The sequence below is a fragment of the Oreochromis aureus genome, linkage group 1, assembly GCF_013358895.1.
Source record: "Oreochromis aureus strain Israel breed Guangdong linkage group 1, ZZ_aureus, whole genome shotgun sequence".
NCBI classification, from domain to species: domain Eukaryota; kingdom Metazoa; phylum Chordata; class Actinopteri; order Cichliformes; family Cichlidae; genus Oreochromis; species Oreochromis aureus.
In genome coordinates this window covers 1952457-1973463 of record NC_052942.1, presented here as the reverse complement: position 1 = coordinate 1973463, position 21007 = coordinate 1952457, and the positions used below count along the sequence as shown (strand labels likewise).

Here is a 21007-nt window from a genome sequence, read left to right as displayed (position 1 = left end):
TCTGTAGCTGCAGCATTTGGGATAGAAGTTTGTTGTCTTTCCAGAGGGTGTAGAAGTATTTTGAAGACAAGTGGTATGAAAGGAATTAAATTTTGATAGATGTATAGGTAGGCCTGCTCCAGAGGACGCCGGAAAGTTGCTCAGAAATAGCAGGCGAGTGTACAACAGTGGAGGGGCTCTAAAAGAGTCTTAATAAAACCTCTGACCTGCTGTACTGTCCAGAAGCGGACTTTGTGGATATGACTGTGCAGTGTGGAGGCGGCTGGAGCACGGAGAAACAAACACGAGCGCTCTTGTGTGTGAATGTGTACATGATTCTGTACTCTGCGAGTCAATTGTCGTATTATTTATGCAGTCCATGTGGGTGGGCAGTGCAGAGCCAGAGGGCACAGCATGTTTACACTGAAAGAGATGGAGAGAGATCCTCTGCTGTGCTATCAAACACGCATCATCTGCTTTCTGCATTTCAAGTAGCCGAGCAGCTGTTGTCCTTTAACTTTTTCTCTTATTGTTACTCTTTATTTTTAACATTGGTTTCCCTCCAAACAGAGTACAGAATTTAACTGAATTGTGAGCGAATCCAGTGCCGAGTATTGGAAACTTTTCTGACCCCAGTGATACCAGTGAATAAATCATTCCCACTGATAGCAGACTGATAGAGTGACTCAGTCTTTTTGCATTTTTTTTGCCGTCTGATGCAGCAGACGGATGCATGCTTTGAAGACAGCAGCAGACCTCCAGTAGACCCTGAATTTGAAGCAACCACTTCAAAGGTGACAACATTTCCAGTGGACAGCACACTTTTGTGCCGCGTTCTCCACCCACACTCACGACCCACGATGGGTGCATGGAAAATTTTGATGTCGACGGTAAACATTTACAGTTTCTGTGCTTTCTGGAGCTATACCAGCTATCTGTTAAAAAGTACATAAAAAATCTGCAGCGTTCATCCTCTTCTGGAAGTGAGAAGGAGGAGGGGGGAGGTGCAAGTGGGAGACGCAACTCCTCAGCCACTCCACAGACACCCACAATCCACCAGATTCTTTCTCTGCTTCTCTGAGGAAGCACAGACCTATTTCTCCTCACTTTTCTGTCCCTCCTGTTGTTTATCTGCCAGCAGCCTTCAATAAGACCCCCCCTCCCTGGGCCAGTAAACCTGACCTGTGACCCCATAACAAGGAGAGAAGTGTTGGTGTTAAGTTGTCAAATCATCCGGAGGACAGTTACCCACGATCCACAGCCAGAGGGCAGGAGGCATTCAAAAACGTGTTTTCCTTGGAGTAAACTGAACAAAGATGTTGCTGACCTGCCGACCTCGCTTTGTAAAAACCTGATTTGATCTCAGAGGAGCAATAATGTTCCACACTGCACTGCTTCATTTTCTCTCTTTTTCTTTCTCTAATATAAAAAGAAAGACACAGAGTGCAGTGCTTTAAGGGTTAGACTGATAGCTGTGCTGCTGTTGGCTGGACAGTACTGTGCAAAAGTCTTGAGTCACCCCTCATTTCTTTATATTTTGGTAGAAAAATGGAAAAGAAGTACAGTAAGTTATTGAATGGAAATGCAGCGTAATGAGCCTGACGGTCAGTGTTTCGTATGTCTGCCTTTATTCTTCAGCATAGCCTGATTCTCTCAGCCAAGCTTTCTTATCCTTTCTTTAAGTCGTCTTCAGGAATAGTCCAAGTCCAAAGCTCTTCGTTAAATGTTGGCCGGCTTTAATCTCGTCCTCAGTCGAGATGATCCCGACTGCTGAGGTCCCGGCTCTATAGGGTCGCTGATCCATGATTAATAGTTTTCCATTGTGTGTCTTTTCTACCCAAGTGTGCTTTTACTGCATTGGCAGAGTGTTTGGGATCACTGGGACAAATGAAGCTGTTTCCAGTTAAATGTTATCCTGATGTTTATTCTCTGCATTCGTTATTCCATCAGTTTCAATAAGTTCCAAACACCACTGGCTGAAGTGCAACCACGACCCACGGCAGAGGCTCCACCATGTTTTAGGCTCTCACTGTTATGGCGCTCTTATGAAAACATGAGAGCAAAATGTAGTATTTTGGTCCAGGCAACCCAAAATGTGATGTCCATATATGTGGACGGCAGGTCCTTGGAGGTTAAGAATGGCTTCTTGACAACCAAGACCGTTTCTCACAAGCCATCAGTGAACGGTATGTGGATCAACTGCAAGGCGATACGCATTCTTCAGGTCCTGCATGAGAACTTGGCTGGATTTTTTTTCCGCTGTCTGCCAAATCAGATATGTACAGCTACCGGCTGTGGCAATCCTTTGTGACAAGGGAGCAACCGAGAGTAGCTTATTCTTCTTGAGGCCATTACTGTTCATCTGCTCTAGAATTTTTTTTTAAGGCCTGCCTCTTCTTCCTTCTTCCTTTGTCCTTCACTTGCCTGGTTCCTAAAACGCTGAAGGGCACACTGTACGCCATACTGAGATGTGGTGTGCTAATAGCGCTCTGCTAATCACCATGTTGGTGCAAAAATACTATTTTCTGTTTGCCGAGCTGTGTTGTGTTGGACAGTTTTTTGCAGATTCAACAAAAGAAATGGGAAGAAATGATGTGTTTGTTGCCAGGCTGGCTGCTAGTAACAAAGATCTCATCTTTGAAAGACCAAACTCTGTTGAACAGTTGTTTAAGACCACTTAAAAAAATTACATGGAAATCTGGCTTCCTGTAAGCAAAATATAAAGAAGGGGTGTCTCGAGACTTTGCCCAGAACTGTAATACGCATACTTGTAATCATGTTTAGTAGTGGACAATATATGCATGTTCCTTTATTTAGAATGTTTTTAAATGGTCTTGTTTTTAGAGGTAACAGTTTTTAAATATGTTTTTCGTATAGAAGCTAGAAGAGTCACTATGCTAAAGAATTAACACATGAACTGAAATAAAAATCTGAATGCATACCATGCACTATCAAAAGTAAAACAAAAGTGCCAAATATACAGGAAGTGTATTTAGAGTCAGTGCCTGCAGCCATAAAAATGGCTTTAATTCCAAAACAGATGATACAAATTTTTGATTCCTTGATTTAAACTTTAGCGTGGTGGTGCATCATGTGGATAGAAGAAGAATAAAAACACAATAAATCTCCTTAAATTGCCCACTCCAACAATAGAACTCATTTTGTTCTTTTTTATTAGTTTTTGGACAACATCGGAGCTCCACTGCACAGAGGAGGAAGCTACTGTATATCAGGCTTTAATGCATTACAGCTACGTATTAGTAGACTGTGATTTATTTTTAAATGAGATTAACTGATAATTAAAGATTGTATCTGTGTGTAATAGCAGTGAAAAAAATGTCCCCTCGTAAGCTCCTGAAATGCTAAAAGAAGCAGGTAGATTGCCCAGAGCTGTGTTCACAGTTTACATAGCAGGCAGTTGTTCCAGATGTTCCAGACACTCATGTGCAAAGTTGAGTTTCCCCGGGGCCGTGACTTCAGATGGCGTGTGTGAGCTGCTTCCGGAGACGAGATAAGAGTCGTAGTCGGTTCCCAGCCTCCCCGCCGATCCACTCTGCTGATCGACGTCCTTAATGAAGCATCTATCAGCAGAGCTTGGTTAGCTCAGGTATGCAGCGTGCTCAGACTGGTTCTTGGCACGCTCCTGCCCAACACTGTAGGTCTGTGTACACTGTAATTATAGAGCACTCCCTCCCTCATGGTGCTTTTGTTATCATGGCGCTTACCTTCATGCCTGCAGGCACAGAAAAACAAAAGATGATCCAGGATGAATTCACTCGAATAACATTTGGCAAACTATAAAACTAAAAGCAAATCGCTGTCTGTTGATTGCAGGTATATTTCTTTAAGGGAATGCGTGCCTGGATTATGCAAGTCACGGCCGGAGTAAATGAAAAGAAAAAGCAAGTTTCCTGTTTGGTTATACATTAAACTAGTTGAAGGTCTGAACCTAATCTTCAGTGTCGAGCGGTATCACAGAGTTGTGTGTGAATAAAATACTAAATCATTTTCCTCGGTGAACAACAGCACAGTGTTGGCGTAACCTTCACTGTCATTTACTGCAGTAATGCTGCAGGGCAAAAGTGGTGCTACTGACTGACCCAAATGTTACCCACAGCAAAGTTTTGTGGGAGCATGTTGCCTCACAGCCTCGACTCATAGCTGAGTTAGTTCTGCCTCTTATGGGCCAGATGTGACGTGTGTTAAGACATTTGGGCCACTGTCCAGATGTGGCCCAGGCAATAATTCCTGCAACACAAGTCAAGCACTTCACTTCATTGGCAGGTTATTGGAAATAAACCTGTAGGTACAGTGTAATCTGCATACATGACCTTTAGCTATAAGGACATATTGAAGGTTAGTTGCTTTATGTAGACTTGTTGCAGGCTTTCAGTCAGGTTACTGAGTGATATTTGTAAAGCTTTACACTTTGATTCTGTACCTTTATAGTTATCCCTTGAGGTCAGTGTGATGGTTATCAGCACATCCTTTACATCCTGGAAATAGTGAGTTGGACCTGTAGTGGATTAAACTGGTTTGTCCTTTATTTGGCCCAATCATCTGTACATAGCTAATAGGCACTTGCTCGTGTCATTTAACATGTTATTTCTCTTATAAGGACACATAGACTAAAAATCTAAGTCTCTTACCCCAATCCAAAGCCATCAGATACTCTATGGCAGGGGTGTCCAACTCCAGTCCTCGAGAGCTACCGTCCTGCAGCTTTTAGATGCATCCCTACTGCAACACAGCTGAATCAAATGGTTGGATGCCATTACATTTGGCAAAGCTGTTGTGTGCCGGAACAAGGATGCATCTAAAAGCTGCAGGACGGTAGCTCTCGAGGACTGGAGTTAGGGTATGTGACTTTTGGCTTTTGCACATTCTTCTCCCAGGTCTTGGCAACTGGCTGAAAAAAAAAGGTCTACCAAAAGCAAAAAACACTTAACTTATCTAACAACTGTTAGTTCAGCTTCTGGTACAGTTATCTAGTACATGTATGAAACATCATGTGTTTCCTGGACTGGATAAGAGATGCAGTCTTATTCTGTTCTAGCTGTGTTTTTAGTCTGATTATGGTCCAACAGCAGACACGTATTGCTGACCAGTGGCAGGTGTATTCGGGCTATGCAAAAAGCCCACCCTGTGAAAAACTGATCCTCACGTCTTTTTGAATTCCACAGTTTTTTCTTTTTTTTAAAGCTTCTTCTCCCACAAAGCTTCTGTCTTGTGTTCTTGACAGCAAGTAAGGCGAAACCGCTTCTTTCCCTCTGTCATTTCTCCTCTTTCTACCTTTCTCTCTCTCTGAAGGAGCTCAACTCTTTTCTTGCAAAAGCCAGAGGAGGACAGCAGGGAGAGGTGGGGGCTGAAATCAGAGCCATTGCCTTGGAGGTGGAGGCGATTTATAGCATGTTTGTGCAGGAAGAGGAGGAGGAGCGGTGGGAGGAGAGCAGGCAGAGTGAAGGAAAGGAGGGCACGAAGCAGTGACAGAGGGTGAAGAACTGGGACAAAAGTCTGTCGAGAGAGAAAAGAACTCTGGAGTTTATTGTTGGAGCTTTGAAAGAGGAGGATTAGAAGGAGCGAATGAGGAGGGCTTGATTCACTCCATGGAGCTGAATTTGGATTTGCAGCCACATGCTGAGTGCAGGAGAGGAAAAACGCAGGTACGACGACAGGGTAAAGGTCGCGTCTGCTCTTTCTGCGTGTGTGTTTTAAAGGTTTTATACTGGCTTGTTTCTGCATCGTCCGTCTGCTCTGTTTATGTATTCAATTCAAGAAATTATAAGACGTAAAGGAAACTGTGAAAAGTTACAGGAGTGAAATAACCAACATGCAGCGCTGTTAGCAAAGCTTTAAACCCATCTGTGTTCGGTCCCATTGTCATTCAGCTTCTTCTCCTCAGGTTTCTGCCTTTGTGTCCAGAGCTGTGTTTTCACAGACAAAATGCATTTACTCGTTTGTCTTTGGGACGTTATTATAAGGCACCTTATAATACACCTGCTCAGAGTACTGTAGGTGGTGGAGGATTTCATTACATTCAGACATGCTGTGTGATCTTGCCTCTGTTGGTTTCGTCCTCGTGGATGTTTTTGATTTACTTTGTCCTGGGTTTTCACATTTGTCACTTACGCTTCTGCCCTGCCGTAAAATGAAGCTGAACGTAATATAGTTGGAGAGTGTGCAACGCTGAAAAGTGACATTCAGAAACTCTGCAGTGACATTTATTTCTTAAAAGGGTAGCCCTGTTTCTAAGCATAGGTTTCATTTCTCTGTAGCAAATACTGTAAACACATTTGCTTTAAACTCTTAACTCTGAGCAACACCAACTTTCTGTGGCCTTTGTCTCAAATACTGTTATAGAAACTATTCCTGCACCCATTCTTTGTCTCTATATATGGTTAGCCATGTAACCTCGCGAGGATTTGTGTGTGAATAGTTATTAGTTTTTCATCGTCTTTACCATCATGACAATGATTAGCTGAGCTGAGGGTTAGGGGTAGCTTTACCTTAGTCTGTGGAATTTTCCAGGATACATCGATCCCAAACGTAAACTCAAGAACAATAAGGCCACAGATGCATATCAGAGACTTGGTTTGAGTTATGTTATAGTTTCTGTTTGTTTTAGACTGCTTGTTTAGCATGTGCTGCATTTGTTATACATGTCTCCCAATAAGTATATTTATTCAAGCACTATGCAAGTTGGTTGTATTTACTGGTGTATTTAAATGGGAAATGTATTTCCATCGTGAAATAAGCGTGGATTGCACAGTTTAATGGATGGAGGATAATGGCACCATTGATCTACAGCTTTGAAGCTTCAGATGTCACTGTGTGTGAAATCTCACAGGAGAATAAAGGCTTCATAATGCAAAGAAAACAGGAAGAAGATGGGTTGAAGAGTGGGGCGGGACTTGTTGCTCAAGTTTTTGAAAAATTTAAAATTAACATTTTTAAAAAGGAAATCTAATGTTACTTAGCATGTAACATGCTCTGCAGGACTACATGACAAATTTAAGAACCAAACAGTATATAAAATATGTTCAGTTAACTGTACTGCAGATTGCCACAATTCTAGAATTCTGCATCAGTGAGAGGAGCTAAGTAATAATCAACAGTATGAAAAATGTAAATGAAAGTTAATTTATGTTTTAAACTTCCAAGTCAGGAAGAAAATTTAGGGATATATTAGAAAAATAAAAAGCTGAATAATTCTTCCACCACAGCAATAAATCACACTAGAGTTCTTTTTTTGTATGAAGGATTGGAGTAAAACTCTTCAGTACTTTGAGTCATTTCTGACATGAACCTCCCAGCGTTAATGTCGAGGCTCCAAAACTACTCGCACTGATTGGCAAAGGTTCACAGTTTGATTGAGGATTGGGGTCATTACACATGACGCTGAGAACTCTTTATATTAGCAATGATTAAGACACATAGTTGTATTTGAAAAAATAATGTCTATAGCTTACCAAACGTTTTTTAAAGTGTAAAATGAAAACTGTGGCTCAGCTCATCTGTGAAAGAGCGAGACAAAGACACAGAGAGAGAGACAATGGATCGTTGTCAGTCTGTGGGAGTACAGGGAAATGAAATGAAAGAGGTCGTTCCTGGTCACAAACCCACTAATCCCACCTCAGCTTACTCTGATACATCACAAAGAAACACCCTTAACCTGACAGAGCAGCCAGCGCAGTGACAGTACAGCAGATTAAATCCTGACCTAATGGAATCAAAGGAAAATGGATGGGGAATGAGCAGTACCTGACTCAGGAATGATTACGGCATCTCTGTAAATAATTAACAATAATAATGATGAAGTGAGGAGCAGAAATGTTCAGAAAGGACAAAGTGTCTGCTCTGAACTGACATTAAATTTGCTATGCTAATTTGTTAAATGGCATGAAGCTGTAAATAGAACTGAGGCTGATGGGAATGCTGGAATGCAGGAGGAAAAAGCTCGGGGGCGAGAGTTTCTTCACTTCATCTTCTGGCTCCATGACAGCACCAACTTTTCATAGCATCAGCTTGTCGAGATTTTTCTCTAGAACCAACAACGACAGCCTTATTGCCAAAAGAAGAAAGGGCATGTGTTCCCTAAACTTTATTTTGACCGTCAATAAATACTAAATAATAAAAGTATTACAAGTGCTGACATTGGCATCGATATTGAAACTCCATGAATGTAACGCTGTCTATCCTTTGCAGCAGCTGGCCGAGTGGACAAACAGTGGCTAATGGCCTCCTCCTCCCTGGTTTTTGTTGAGCTAGAGCAAAAAGAAAAGATATTGTGTGTGATCATGTGTATCAGCACAAAATTATAAAATGAAAGTTTTCAGAAAGTGTGGCCACGGGGACTGGCATTGTGGTTGATGTTAATCATGGTAGAAACAAAATATCAGCATAGAAGTCTCCCTGTCGATGTCCAGCGAGCTATCCCTGGTAGTTTCACGATGCTAGTTGGTAGTTTCACCGTTCAAGCTGTGCTCTCTAACTCTTCAACGTGTTATTTCAATCTGTTTGACTAAACGCTGCAAAGGCGCCTTAAATATGATCTTTTTCATTTGGGTCCTTGACCTTGGCTGCTTCACATAACTGCCGCAAACGCACTTCTGCACCAAGTTGTTTAAAACTTTAAAAATATTGCCCACTGCCTACCTGAGAGGCAACAGTTACTGTATAACTGCTTTGATATTTATGAGTTTAAAGATATCGAGAGGCTGTGTCCATCTTAACATTTTACGAGAATTTTTTAGCAGCTATTGAATCCATCCAATAAGGGTTGTTCATATTTTAGTGGCAGTTCAGGTGAATCAACCAAAGGAGCGACAGGAATGTTAATGTTAACTTAATGCTACAGGATTTAAGCACAGAATGAATGATATCAAAGTAATTATAAATCATTTTAAATAAAAACTGCTCAAAATAATTTTTTTGAATCTTTGTTGGACATATTTTTCCATTTGTATTCGTCTTTTTAAATGTTTATAACTTGAGTTTTATTTGCTCATAGCATGTCTCCTCTCTTGCACTGAGTTGAATAATAGAGCCGGTCTGTTTTACAGAGGAAAAATCTGTGCTAAAGAAAAAGGTTTGTCTCTCAAGAGAAGCTGCAGGGAAAAGAGTGCACGTGTCTTTGAGTGCAACTCATGGAGCAGAGGGTGGAAACTGGGTGGAAAGACTCTGAAACACGATGAACATTGATGCCAGAGGGAAAAGGATGGAGAAAGTTTTCCTTTTCTTCACTCTGACTTTTGACTCCGCCTCTATACAGAAATTCTGAAAAATGATGCTGGTGAACAAACCTGAGCAGCAGATTGGTGATACTGGACAAAGCTCTTAGACGGAGCTGGTTTTAGATTTCACTCAGTCTGTTGTTGCTGTCTGATTTAGTGAGTGAATGTTGACCATAGCCAAGAAAGACAGCATGTCCCAGAACGCCGGTCCAATTCTGATCCAACTTCAAATAGGACATATTATTTCACTTCCCCATCAGGGAAAGCCTTTATATAGCTTTTTATGCATTTAAACGTCCACAGACAACAGAAGCTGTGTTCTCAAACAGAAAACCCTGCTGTTGAACTACCTCAGTGCCTTGTTGGTTGCCATGGCTTTTCCCCCCACTACCAGATAAGTAGTGGGGGGAAAGTTTTGGTATGCCATCACATTAAGTATGGCAACTGCCTCGCTTTGATATACTTATACTCAAAGCCAGTCCTGTTAACTCTCAAATGTCTCAGATATACAAATATCAAATTTTCCAGCTGCTGGCTGCAAAAATGAACACAAGGGCTTAAAGGTCAAAGGTCAGGTTTTCTGAAAATCTCATGAATGCAATAAGTCAAGAAAGAAGACCTTTCTCTGCACTCACTGTTTATTCCCGGCTGTGCATTTAATCATGAATTATTATTAATCTCTGGCTCTTTTGTCCCGTCTTCCTCCCTCACCCTGGCCGCCCCTCCCTGAGCCTGGTTCTGCCGGAGGTGTCTTCCTGTCAAAAGGGAGTTTTTCCTTCCCACTGTTGCCAAAGTACTTGTTCATAGGTGGCCATGTGAGGTTTCCTCTCTTTTCCTTTGAATTATTTTAGGGTCTTTACTTTACAATATAAAGCACTTAAAGGCAACTGTTGTTGTGGTTTGGCACAATATAAATAAAGCTGAATTGAAGTGACATGGGATTTTCAAATTGTCACCATTGGTGCATCTTCTAGAAATCAGTGACCTCGACCTAAACGTTAGAGGTCAAGTTTCTCAAAATCTTGTGAATGCAGTAACTTGAGAAGAAGACAACATAGAAATTGATACCAGAGGTGTGTCTACTAATAACCTGGGGTGTAGCAGTGGTGGTTGCCAGTACTTTTTAATAATGATATCATTTAGTGAGAGGAAAAAGTACCTGCCCCGGGGAGGAAGCAAATATTCTTCACAACACTGTTCGTGCCCTCCATGCTCTTGGATAGTTTGAAGATTTCTTAAATTAGAGATCCAAAGAGCAATTTAGCCCCGAATGTTGAGATGGTTGAGTGTTCATGAAGCATGCTGAAGCTGGCAGAAGAAAAGAAAGGCACTGTTAAATGAAAAGGAAAAACTAATACGGGGCCCTCCTGCCTGCTATGAAATCAACACTTTCAATGATCAGAAGCTGGGAGGGATAATTGGGTTACTGTATATATAATAACACAGTGTGTGGTGATTGCTGCTCTCAGTTTACAGATAGTATTTCCTTGTTTTTCCTCATTACCTATTTATGGGTTAAAGAGAATCAGCTTTTATTGTTAGCATAATGTAAAGCAGTGCCTCTTCTGCCAAGGTTGTTGACAGCCATCGAGTAGTCATGTGAGGGGAGCTTTGAGCGCTCTTGAGGTCTTGTCCCTGCACGTGGGTCAGGGAGCTGAATAGAGGATGAGTGGAGTTGATTATTGGTCTCCACTCTTATCTCTCTCCTCTAATGCAGAAGCGTCTGCTGATTATTCCCTTAATCAGGACTATCCTCTTTGTGATTAGCTTAGGGCTAAAAGAGCTCCTCACTCACAACCAGGACACACCCACTGGACTAAAGCATTGCTCTGGGTTCCTAATTGCATTATCATATGTTGTGTGTGATGACTGACAGGTTTCAATAGAAGGAGAGACTGCCTGTAGGAACAAAGCAAGAGTCAAACAAATGACCTGATCCGCTCATTTGGGCGACCGTGGCTCAGGGGGTTGGGAAGCGCATCTGTAACCGGAAGGTCACCGGTTCGATCCCTGGGCTCTCTGTCCTGGTTGTTGTGTCCTTGGGCAAGACACTTTACCCTCCCGCCTACCGGTGATGGCCAGAGGGGCCGATGGCGCGATATGGCAGCCTCGCTTCTGTCAGTCTGCCCCAGGACAGCTGTGGCTACAACAGTGGCTGCCTCCACCAGTGTGTGAATGTGAGCGTGAATGAATAGTGGCATTGTAAAGCGCTATATGAAATCCAATCCATGATTATTATTTGAACTTTTTATTTCAACCCTTTGCAACGTTTGCCACATCAGACCCATCCACCCATCCATCCACCCACCATCCATCCATCCATCCATCCACTGATCCATCCACCCATCCATTTCATCTATCCACCATCCATTCACCCATCCATCCATCTATCCACTCATCCATTCACCCCTCCACCCACCCATCCATCCTTCATCTATCCACATCAGCAGATACAGGACTCAAACCTTGGTGCTAAATATCTAGCTTCAAAATCAAGTCTGAACCCCTTAAACAAGCGTTTGAGCGTTTAGGACAAATTGTAACAGGTTAAATGTTCTCACATGTGCAGAATGTCTCACGTCTTTTTTCCTAGCTGCTCTTTTGTTTACTGTGACGACTGAGAGGCACTTTTGAAAGTGAGTATTTTTATTAGTGCCAATGTGTGGCACATTAAGCTGACATCTGTACATTGTAGTTGTAACAAATAATCCAGGTCAGCCTCTTTGAACAGGCTCTGCTGACGGTGTCGCCTCTTTGTGGCAGCAGTTTCTACTTTTACATAATGCGACATTAAGGCCTGAAGTGTAAGAATCTCAGAGTCTGTCGTTTTCTATACAGGGACTTCAGGTTTGCATCAGTGGAGCAAGTTCAGGCGGACACGCCTCGCTCTCGTCACTTCATACACCAAACACTCCTTTAAACCTGTCCACCACGCCGACAGTCATCCATATTCTTCTCCTGCTGCTCATCCCTGATCTACAGAGTCGTTCTGCCCCATCAGTAATTCAGTAACACACTAGGTGCTTGACAGGAAAACTTTGTGATGTTTTTCAGAGGATGAATTTTACTGTCTGGTTGATGGGTTTCAGTCCTTTTTGGCGTAAATGGTTCCACCGGTTTTCCTCGGCTTTGATTTAATTTGCAGGTGAACGAAAGTGAATTGCTGCTTTGGGAACGATAGCAGAGGAATGTTTAGGAATTGTTGCTTCTCTGTGGATGCTGTGTTATCCTTTAATTTACAGCCATTAGACTGAGTTATCTGTTGTTGTGCCTCCACCCCGGTGCCACCCACACAGCCTCCGCTGTCCCTTCAGTGCTGTTCTCAGCTGCTTCGATGACAGAGGAGGCTGCAGACTGCCGCAGTCCTCCGGTGCTCCACGCTCACAGCGTTTTTACTGCTACAATTAGAGCAGAGAAAACGTTTTGTGCAGCTCCTGCAGAATCAACAAAAGCTGCCTATTAAATGCCTCTTTAGTGGCACTGCCCCTCACTTTTATTTCCTCTCTGAGTTTATGGCTGTTAGAGGCAGAAAGACCAGTACCCTGCCACGACCTATAGCTCAGCCTCCACCTTATTTACTTCCTCTCCTTTTTTCTTTTTTTGCTTTTCGCTGAATCTGGTAATCTTCTGCGTACTATGGCTTCCTTACCTCTTCCTTTTCATTTCATTCTTTACCTCCAATTACCTCTGCTCCTCTTTTTCTCTTTCCCTTTGATCGTTGTTTCTATACACCTCCTTAATCTTCTTTTCATTTCTTTTTCATTGTTTATCTCGTTCCCTAGTACTTTTCCTGTGCTTCCTTTGCCCTTTTAACTACTCTGCTTCCCTTCTTTTCCTCATTCCTTTCTTCCTATCTTCTTTTTCCTCTCCTTTCTCCTGTCTCGACTTCTCTTTTTATATATTCTTTCTTACCTTTTCCCCGTTTTTCCTCCTCATTTCTTTCTTTTTTCTTTACCTGTCCCTTCTTTCTTTTCTTGTTTGTTCCCACTCCCATTTCCTTATCTTTCAAACTTCTCCCCTCTTTATCTCTTCCCCATCCTTTTGCTTCCCTCTCTCATTCTCTTTCTTTTGCCCCCGCCACACTTCTCCTCTTCCTTCTCCTGTCTTCTTAATCTTTACTCTCCCTGCTCTCCATCTCAGCTCTCCTCTTCCTCCTTTCTTCCTGTCTCAGCACCTTTCATTGCTCTTAACGACATAGAGCGCATACATCAGCCTCACTAATTAACTCATAAATCATCTCTATGTAGTTGGAAAGTTGAAATGTCTGGCAGAGTGTTGGAGAGACTTTAAACGTGCAGTGTGATCCACTTTTACAGCAGATAATTGTTGTGGTTTTAATAATGCATCACTTTAAACCATGTGAGGCTGCACCCACAAATAACAGTTTGGGGTTTTTTGTGGTTGAAGTCGTTGTAAATTCCTCAGGGTTTCTCCTTCTGGGTTTTGTGGGAATAACGTGGGGTAAAACTGAATAAACATTTGATTCCAGCTCAAACACCTGACAGAGCTCAGCTCCAATATTAAACAGTCACTTTCCCGGTAAAGTGATTTGTTACAATGCTGTAAGATTTGAGTCAAACACATGATGGTGATGTGGGTGGAGTGGACAATTAGCAAGGGAGGGGAAATTACGTTAGGCATGATATCCTGCTAACATTCAGAGTAACCCCCAACAGTTATTGCTCTGACAGCCTTGTTGACCCCACAGCAGCACTAAGCGCCACACGTTTGTGTTTGTTTGTTTTTTAATTTAAAAAAGCTGCAGTTGCTAAGTTAGCTCATGCATCGTGTTAGGCTGCTGTTACAGTTACCAGTTCCATATACTGCTAAAAAAAATTAAGGGAACACTTCAACATTTTTAAGTTCTGGGTGGGGCGTAGGGGCAGTGCCCCCCTTTGGCCCCCATCTTGGTGCCACTCCTGTTGTTGGGAATCGATTACCTTCTTAGACACAGGTGTGGCAGGAAGAAGAACAAAAGTTAATTCCTGATGCTAGACACAGTTGATTCAATAAAACAAAAGAACATTAAGTCTCTCTGGTAGCTGCTCTGGAGCTTTCTATCACATCACGTGGTCACATGGGTTTCCCCGCTAAAGACTGAAAAGACTTTTATTAAACATAACGTGTGTGCAGCTGATACGTGGGGATATTTCTTGCAGACAAGTTTTACATATTTGTATGTTTGGATGACAAAAAATACTCAACTTTATCAGAAATGTGTCAGCAGTACTTCACGTAGTACCAGAGGTTTTGCTTTTTGGGTAATTACAACTTTGCAAATGAATGAAAAGAGGACCAAAAGACTTTCTGCAAAAAATATATTATTAAGGTTTTTAGAGAAGGTAACAATCACTTGGCAGGCTACAGTCAGGGTGTGTCGGGGTTTAGATTAAATACATATCGCCCACAAAACAACATAAAGGACGAATACGTGAGAATGCAGTCATGAGGAGTGTTAAATGGGCTGCACTTCCACATTCACCAGCTCACACCACACATCAGTGGCACCAGAGATGTTACAGAATAAGATTTTTTTCATCTTATTTCCTTAAATAAGGGCTCGTTTCAGACAGATTTAAAATTTAAAACTGAATATTTGGAGGTTTGTTTGTTTAGACATACTTTTTAGACTTTTACACATAAAATATTACCCATGAATCTGCTGTGTATGACGTATAACAAGGAAACATCACCAGAAATCATGGCTGCACTGCAGTCTAATGCTGATTTGTTGCCTTTGTACTCCACCACCACACAACCAACATGTGACTGAAGTGCAGACGTTCAGCTTTAATTGAAGGGGTTTAATAAAAGCACTGCATTAGGAATTTTTATATGTAGTCCCCCTTTTTTAGAGGCTGAAAATGGGGACTACAAATGACTGACAGTTTAATGGCCACACAAGCCTGTGTTTAAACAGGCCGAGGAACAGAGTCAGCGGACGTTTAAGCACTTCAGTAATGCTTTTAAAATGTAAATGTAGCTCCTAGTTATTAAACGCAGAAATATTCTTGAAGATTTTTCTTCCACCTGAGCTGCAGACTCCAGCACAAAGTTTCCTTCTTTCTGCTACGAGCTTGCTTCCATACTGTTTCCCGTTGGCGGCCGTCTCTCCTCTCCGGGCTTGTGTCTAATTAAAGAGGGATTAATGAATCACGTTGTTAAACAAAGACAGACCTCCCGCTCTAATCAGGCTCACATAGAGAGGGAGGGAGGCCAGCACAGACAGAGCTGGACCGACAAACATGGAGAGCTAAACTGAAACTTGTATGGGACTTTCCCCCTTTTCTGGTTTTCTGTGTGTATATGGAGCAAAGTGACTCTGACTTTCTCCTTCTTTCAGTTCAGTTCAGCTTCATCGACTGAAACAGTCATGTGAGCTCTGCACGGTGACGCCAAACCTCAAGCTGAATGCTTTTAAAACACCGACTCTAATGCGTCTGCCTGTAATTATATAGTCAGCTAATCCATGAAGGTCTGCAGATGCAGCTCAGGAGTCTCGTGTTCGCATCCAAGCAGTGGTTTGATCTTTGCTTTTTGGTTTGAGTATTCCTGTTGCTGACGTCCTGGATTTTCACCACATCGGGCTCCGGTCTTTACCGAGAACGATGAGAAAAACGTCAGTGTGTGGCAGAAAGAAACGTCCTGGTGATGAGAGGTCAGAGAGCGATCAGACGTGCTGGAGCTGAAAGTCTACAGTAGCTCACTAAGTCTCCACAGCTGTACTGAGCTGGAAAGCAGCTCAGATTAACAGGATGTCCAACCTTGAGGCAGACAGGCTTGAGCATGCCAGCCAAGAGCAGCAACTCGATGATACAATAAACAGAGATGTGCCAAAACAGGGAAGTTAAAGGCTGAAAAAAATGGTAGTGATGAATCACAACACGGCATCAATCTTTTACCATCCACCAGCTCACAAGCGATTCATTGGTGAGCTAAGCAGGCAGATTTTCAGACTCTACGTGTTACGTTTGAGTTGAAGTCAAAGATTTTGGACGAGCATTTCCAATTCTGTGTCTCAGCACAGAAAAAAACCCTTAGGCAGTTATAACCCAGCCTAGCTAGGATAAAATGACCTTGTTTCTTTCGTTATCTGTAAGAAACTCATTTTGTTTTGCATTTTAATCAGACTCCTTATTTTATCTTTGAAGGTCCAGAGTCACTCACTGTTTAGACTAAAGAGCTCCTTCAGTCAGGGACAAAGTGTGGGCCATGAAGGTGCTGCAGTCATGACAGAAATTCAATTACAAGTACGTACAGTTACATCTTATATAAATATATTGATTTAGTAACAAAAGTGAATTAAAACTGGTCACAGGAGGTGGTTGCTTTGTGATATTATACATTACTCCTTGAAGCTTGTGTACCAGCGACAGGAGGGTCACACAAGGCCTCTCATTCAGGCAGCGTCAGTGTTGTATTTGTAAATGTTTGTGTGATGAAGAGCCAAATTTTAAAACTTGTCTCTTGGTTTTGTAAAATTGTGTCTGTCTAGGACAGAGGGCGCAATAATCGAGGTGAAAAGCAAATATCAGTATGAGTGTAACAGGCTGTGAGTGTCGGCCTGGGTTTGGTTTGGTAAATTTGGGCCATCTCTGAGGATCCTTGGACGAGGTCTGGCTGTCCTCTGGTACTTTCGGACCGTGGGATTGTGTCTTCTGTGGTTTTGGGGCTTCACTACTGATCTATTACAGATTGGGTCCAGACTTCTTGGAACCGTAAGCTTTCTAACTCAGATAGTAATGAATGACTCATAAGACATCTGCCGACCGCTTTGGGATGAGACCCAATCAGCTGGGCCGCTGGAATGAAGAGAAATTGTTCTTGGTTTTTAGACATCCGTGAAACAAAACAAGCTTGGAAAACTGGGCATGTGTCAGTTTTTCCACATTAAAATCTTGTGAACTCAGCATTTGTTGGTTAAATGGAGACTTTTCTTCAGTAACGACTTGAACTCGGACGCTCGGTTCTAAGTGTCCTGTTTTGACTCTGTGTTCTTCTCTACTCAGATGAAAGGATGCTGCAGGGACCTGCCGAGGGACTGAGCCCCACCTGATACCCCCCACCCCGCCCCTCCCCTCGTCCTCTTCCCGACCCCTCACCCTCGGAGCCCTCAGTGCCGCTGTCCCATCATGAACCTGCTTTGCCGCGGGCGTCTAAAGCTGCTGGCGGCGTCACTCACAGCCATCGTCCTGCTCACCTGGCTCTACCTTCTGGCTGGAAACCTGGAAAGTGAGTATGAGGAGATTTGGGATGTGTGCGCTTATTTAAACAGGAGAAACAAAATCACTCAACATGAGTTCTGCCAAGCATCGATCATTACTGGGTCCAAACTGAGAATCCGCACAGTGTAATTTTCATAGACGCTGGCTTGCGGTCTGGGTCAGACGGCGTCGCAGGAATCCTACCAGCGACAACAACACATCAATTATCAGATGCATTTTGCAGCTCGGCTCAGTTCCCCTTCAGTCTCACTATGAAGTTACATTTTTAAACGTGTGGAGGCAGTTTTCTGTTCAGTTTGCTTTTTTATTCTGACATCCCAGAGAGATGCCAAGCCTGAGCCAGCCGGTCGTTTCTGCATGGTGTCTCCTCGAAAAGCTTTAATAACACACATACTAACACAGGAAGTCACATGTTAGAGGCACAGTATCTCTGGCAGTGCAGCTTCAGTTAACAGGATATGAATTGCTTTTTCATTTTGGAAATTAATTTGAATTCAACCTTTACATTTGTATGAACTTAAATTTTCTGTGGATCGTTCCAGCAGTCCTCTGGATCAAACTGTAATGAACCGATTTGGGAAACATCGTACCCAGTTTTGTTTTTGTGCCACAGACTTTGTTGATATAGGTAAGCAGCCTTGGCTTTAATCTCATTAAAACTGAGGATGCATATCTAATGATTCTCCTGTCTGATAAACTTTTTTTAGGCGACATCTTTCAGCTGTGGTGACTTTATGCTAATGTTGAGCTATTTTGTATATGTTCTTCCAAAATGGTTGAAAACTGTCTCTTTGCAGTCAAACCGCAGCTTCTCAATGACACCATCACTGCTCTTTATTTATCTGTGTGCTGGGCTGTTTTTACAGGTTAAAAAAATCAAGTCAAATCGTGCTGCATCAGTGTGATTGCATCCATTCACATTCATACCTTGTTGGAAGTGATAAAGCAGCGAGGCCCAGCCTGTGAGGCTCAAAGATTGATTTTACAGAAAAGTGTCCAGTGTGCTCATCTAAGGCCAAGAGTGACACATGACACTGGTGTCAGCGTTGATGGAAAGGAGCTCTTCAGTGTGGATGCAGGTTTCCTCCTCAATGTTTTTCAGTGCTGAACTTAAAGGCTGGATTTCACTCCAGTGTTTTGTTATTGGATATATTATGACTTAAGGCTGCATGTGTTTCTCTTTAATATCGCTCTCTCTCTCTCTCTCTCACACACACACACACACACACACACACACACACACACACAGTTCCTGGTGATGCATTTCTATATTCGGTGTATGTTTTGAGGGTGGCAGTGATTCTCGGAGGGCATGCAGAGCAGGAAAATAGGATTCCTCTTTGGTGAGGCTTCCACAGTTGCTCGAGCACTCCAACATGGCTGACTGATGAGTTGTCTCTGTTCAGTGGATCCACTTTAGCTGTGAGTGTTCAAAGTGATGGAGTGGGCTCCTGGAGCACAGTGCCACAGAAATAACCAGTGTTTCCCTTTTTTCTTTCTGCTGACTGACTGCGAATCGGATTCTGGTTCCTCCATCTGTCCTGTCAGCTCGGGTTTCCTCGGTGTCAGATTACCTACAGTATTCTTTGTAGTGAGTACACGCCCCCTGGCCTTCCTCACCCAGTCACAGGAAATGGCTGATCCTCTCTGAGACCAGTAATCCGAGTAAAAGGAGGTTCTTCCTCTCCCCTGTCACCAAGTCTCTGCTGATTCTCAGTGAGAACCTTTCGGTTCTCTCTGTAACACAGTAGGATCCTTAATATAAAGCCCGTTGAGAGCTTCATACACACGCAGCTACATTATTAAAATGCTGCTTCTTAATCATGGCTTGTGTATAAAGATGAGTGCAGAAAGCCACAGTTTGCACTGGCACTGAAGCAGGATTATAGAATGACCTGAATGACTTGGTTTTGTGGTCGATGCCTTCGTGTTGGATTGAAATGGTGCTTAAATTCCTATTGAAGCCAAAAAACAGTGGAAACCATGAAGAAAATTAAAATTATTTCCTTTTTTATTAGAAAGAGGGACAATACATATGAATGAACATTTTAACAAATGTAAATATGACAGATTATAGCCTCAGGCTAATTTCCATCTGCAGACCCTCTGGCAGGTTGATGTTACACACAAGTTAATAGCAACATATAGAGACACTATTTACAGCCCATGTATATGGAGACATGGGCAAAAAACAGTGATCACATCATATTAGAACAAACAATGAAACAAGAATGGACAACAGAGGATCAGATAAATAATCAGAAAGAGGATTTTGAAAGAGTCCAATTCCTTCTTGTCACTCAGCCATTAGATATGGGTGTAAACATTCCCATCATGCCTCTGTTCAGCTGTGGGCCGGCTGCTGCTCCACGGGGTTACAGATAGGAGGGGAGGGAAAAGGAGCACGATGCAGAAGAAGAGAATACCAAGATGGGAGAAAGAGTTTTTAAAAAATGAAGCGAGAGAACACAGTTGCAAAGGAGGATTGAAGGGTAAATATAGAAGAATACACAAGATAGAAGGAGAAGGAAATGATGAGGCATGAAGAGGACAACGGGAGAAAGATGCAGTTGCTTAAGCTTACATAAAAGGAGGAGGAAGGCATCAGAGAGACTAACAGGAGACAGATGTGAAGAGGAATAGAGATAAGTATAGATGAAGAAAAAGATGGTGGACAAAGTCAAAAGAAAACCGGTGACAGAAGAAGAGAATGGAGGCAGGACGACGAGTTGGCTGGACATTGTCCAACATCGTTTTTATCAAATGTTGCTCACATTGAAGGAAATAGTGCAATAAATGGACTATTTCCAGTAGCAGACATTTGGTGCTCTAGTGAGTATTTGGGTCAGCGTGGCAGTGAATGTAGGACTGAGTGAAAACTCCAACTCCAGCCTCTGTGTGTGTGTGTGTGTGTGTGTGTGTGTGTGTGTGTGAGAGATCTTTTCTTCTTCTACATTTAATATTTCCATCATGATGCTGCTCTATTATTTTGTGCATATATATATAAATATATATATATGCTTTCAGCTTCATTGAAATGATATATATATATATACATATAGATGTGTATATACCTATACATACATATATATATATATATATACATAATCATGTTAAAGGAAACATTACATCACCCATTTGTTAGTAAGGTCATAGTGTGAGGTCGCTGTCCTGCTGGTTTGAGCAGCATGCTCATTGGTTATCGACTTGTGCATCACAAAGTAGTCCCACTTATAATGTGGAAGGATATTTGAAAGGACCTACTTGACATTGGCCCGGGGGCCCATGAGCCTGAGTTTCAAGTACTAATTAACTCTCATAAAGAGATTTAAAACTATCAGGCTCAAGGTGACTGAACATAAAGAGCAGCTAAAGAACTAGAAGGAGAAGCAAAATGAGCAGCAGCTGATACAGTGTGTCAGAGAGAAACGTGTCCATTATTAAAGTTCAGTATAACTGGGGGGGAAATGCAAATGAAACTGCAAACAGACAGAAAACACGTCTGTGTGTTTTTGGTGTTTTGTGTTTCTTACCCTGTGAGACTCATCATGTAGGATGGGCCAGGTCCTT

The 21007-nt window shown here is 42.4% G+C and overlaps 1 protein-coding gene across 3 annotated transcripts in view; it reads left to right on the top strand.

Annotated features, from left to right (window-relative positions):
- Positions 1–21007, top strand: part of large2 (LARGE xylosyl- and glucuronyltransferase 2) — a 112134-nt gene that overhangs the window by 70132 nt on the left and 20995 nt on the right. The window contains exons 1-2 of one of the 3 annotated variants that reach the window (XM_039618695.1): positions 5444–5642; positions 17222–17444. In XM_039618695.1, the coding sequence (XP_039474629.1) occupies positions 17345–17444 (100 nt within the window). In that variant the 5' untranslated portion in view covers positions 5444–5642; positions 17222–17344. Of the gene's footprint in view, positions 1–5443; positions 5643–16361; positions 16463–17221; positions 17445–21007 lie in introns of those variants that run through there. The other 2 variants (XM_039618731.1, XM_039618660.1) reach the window with 2 other exon arrangements.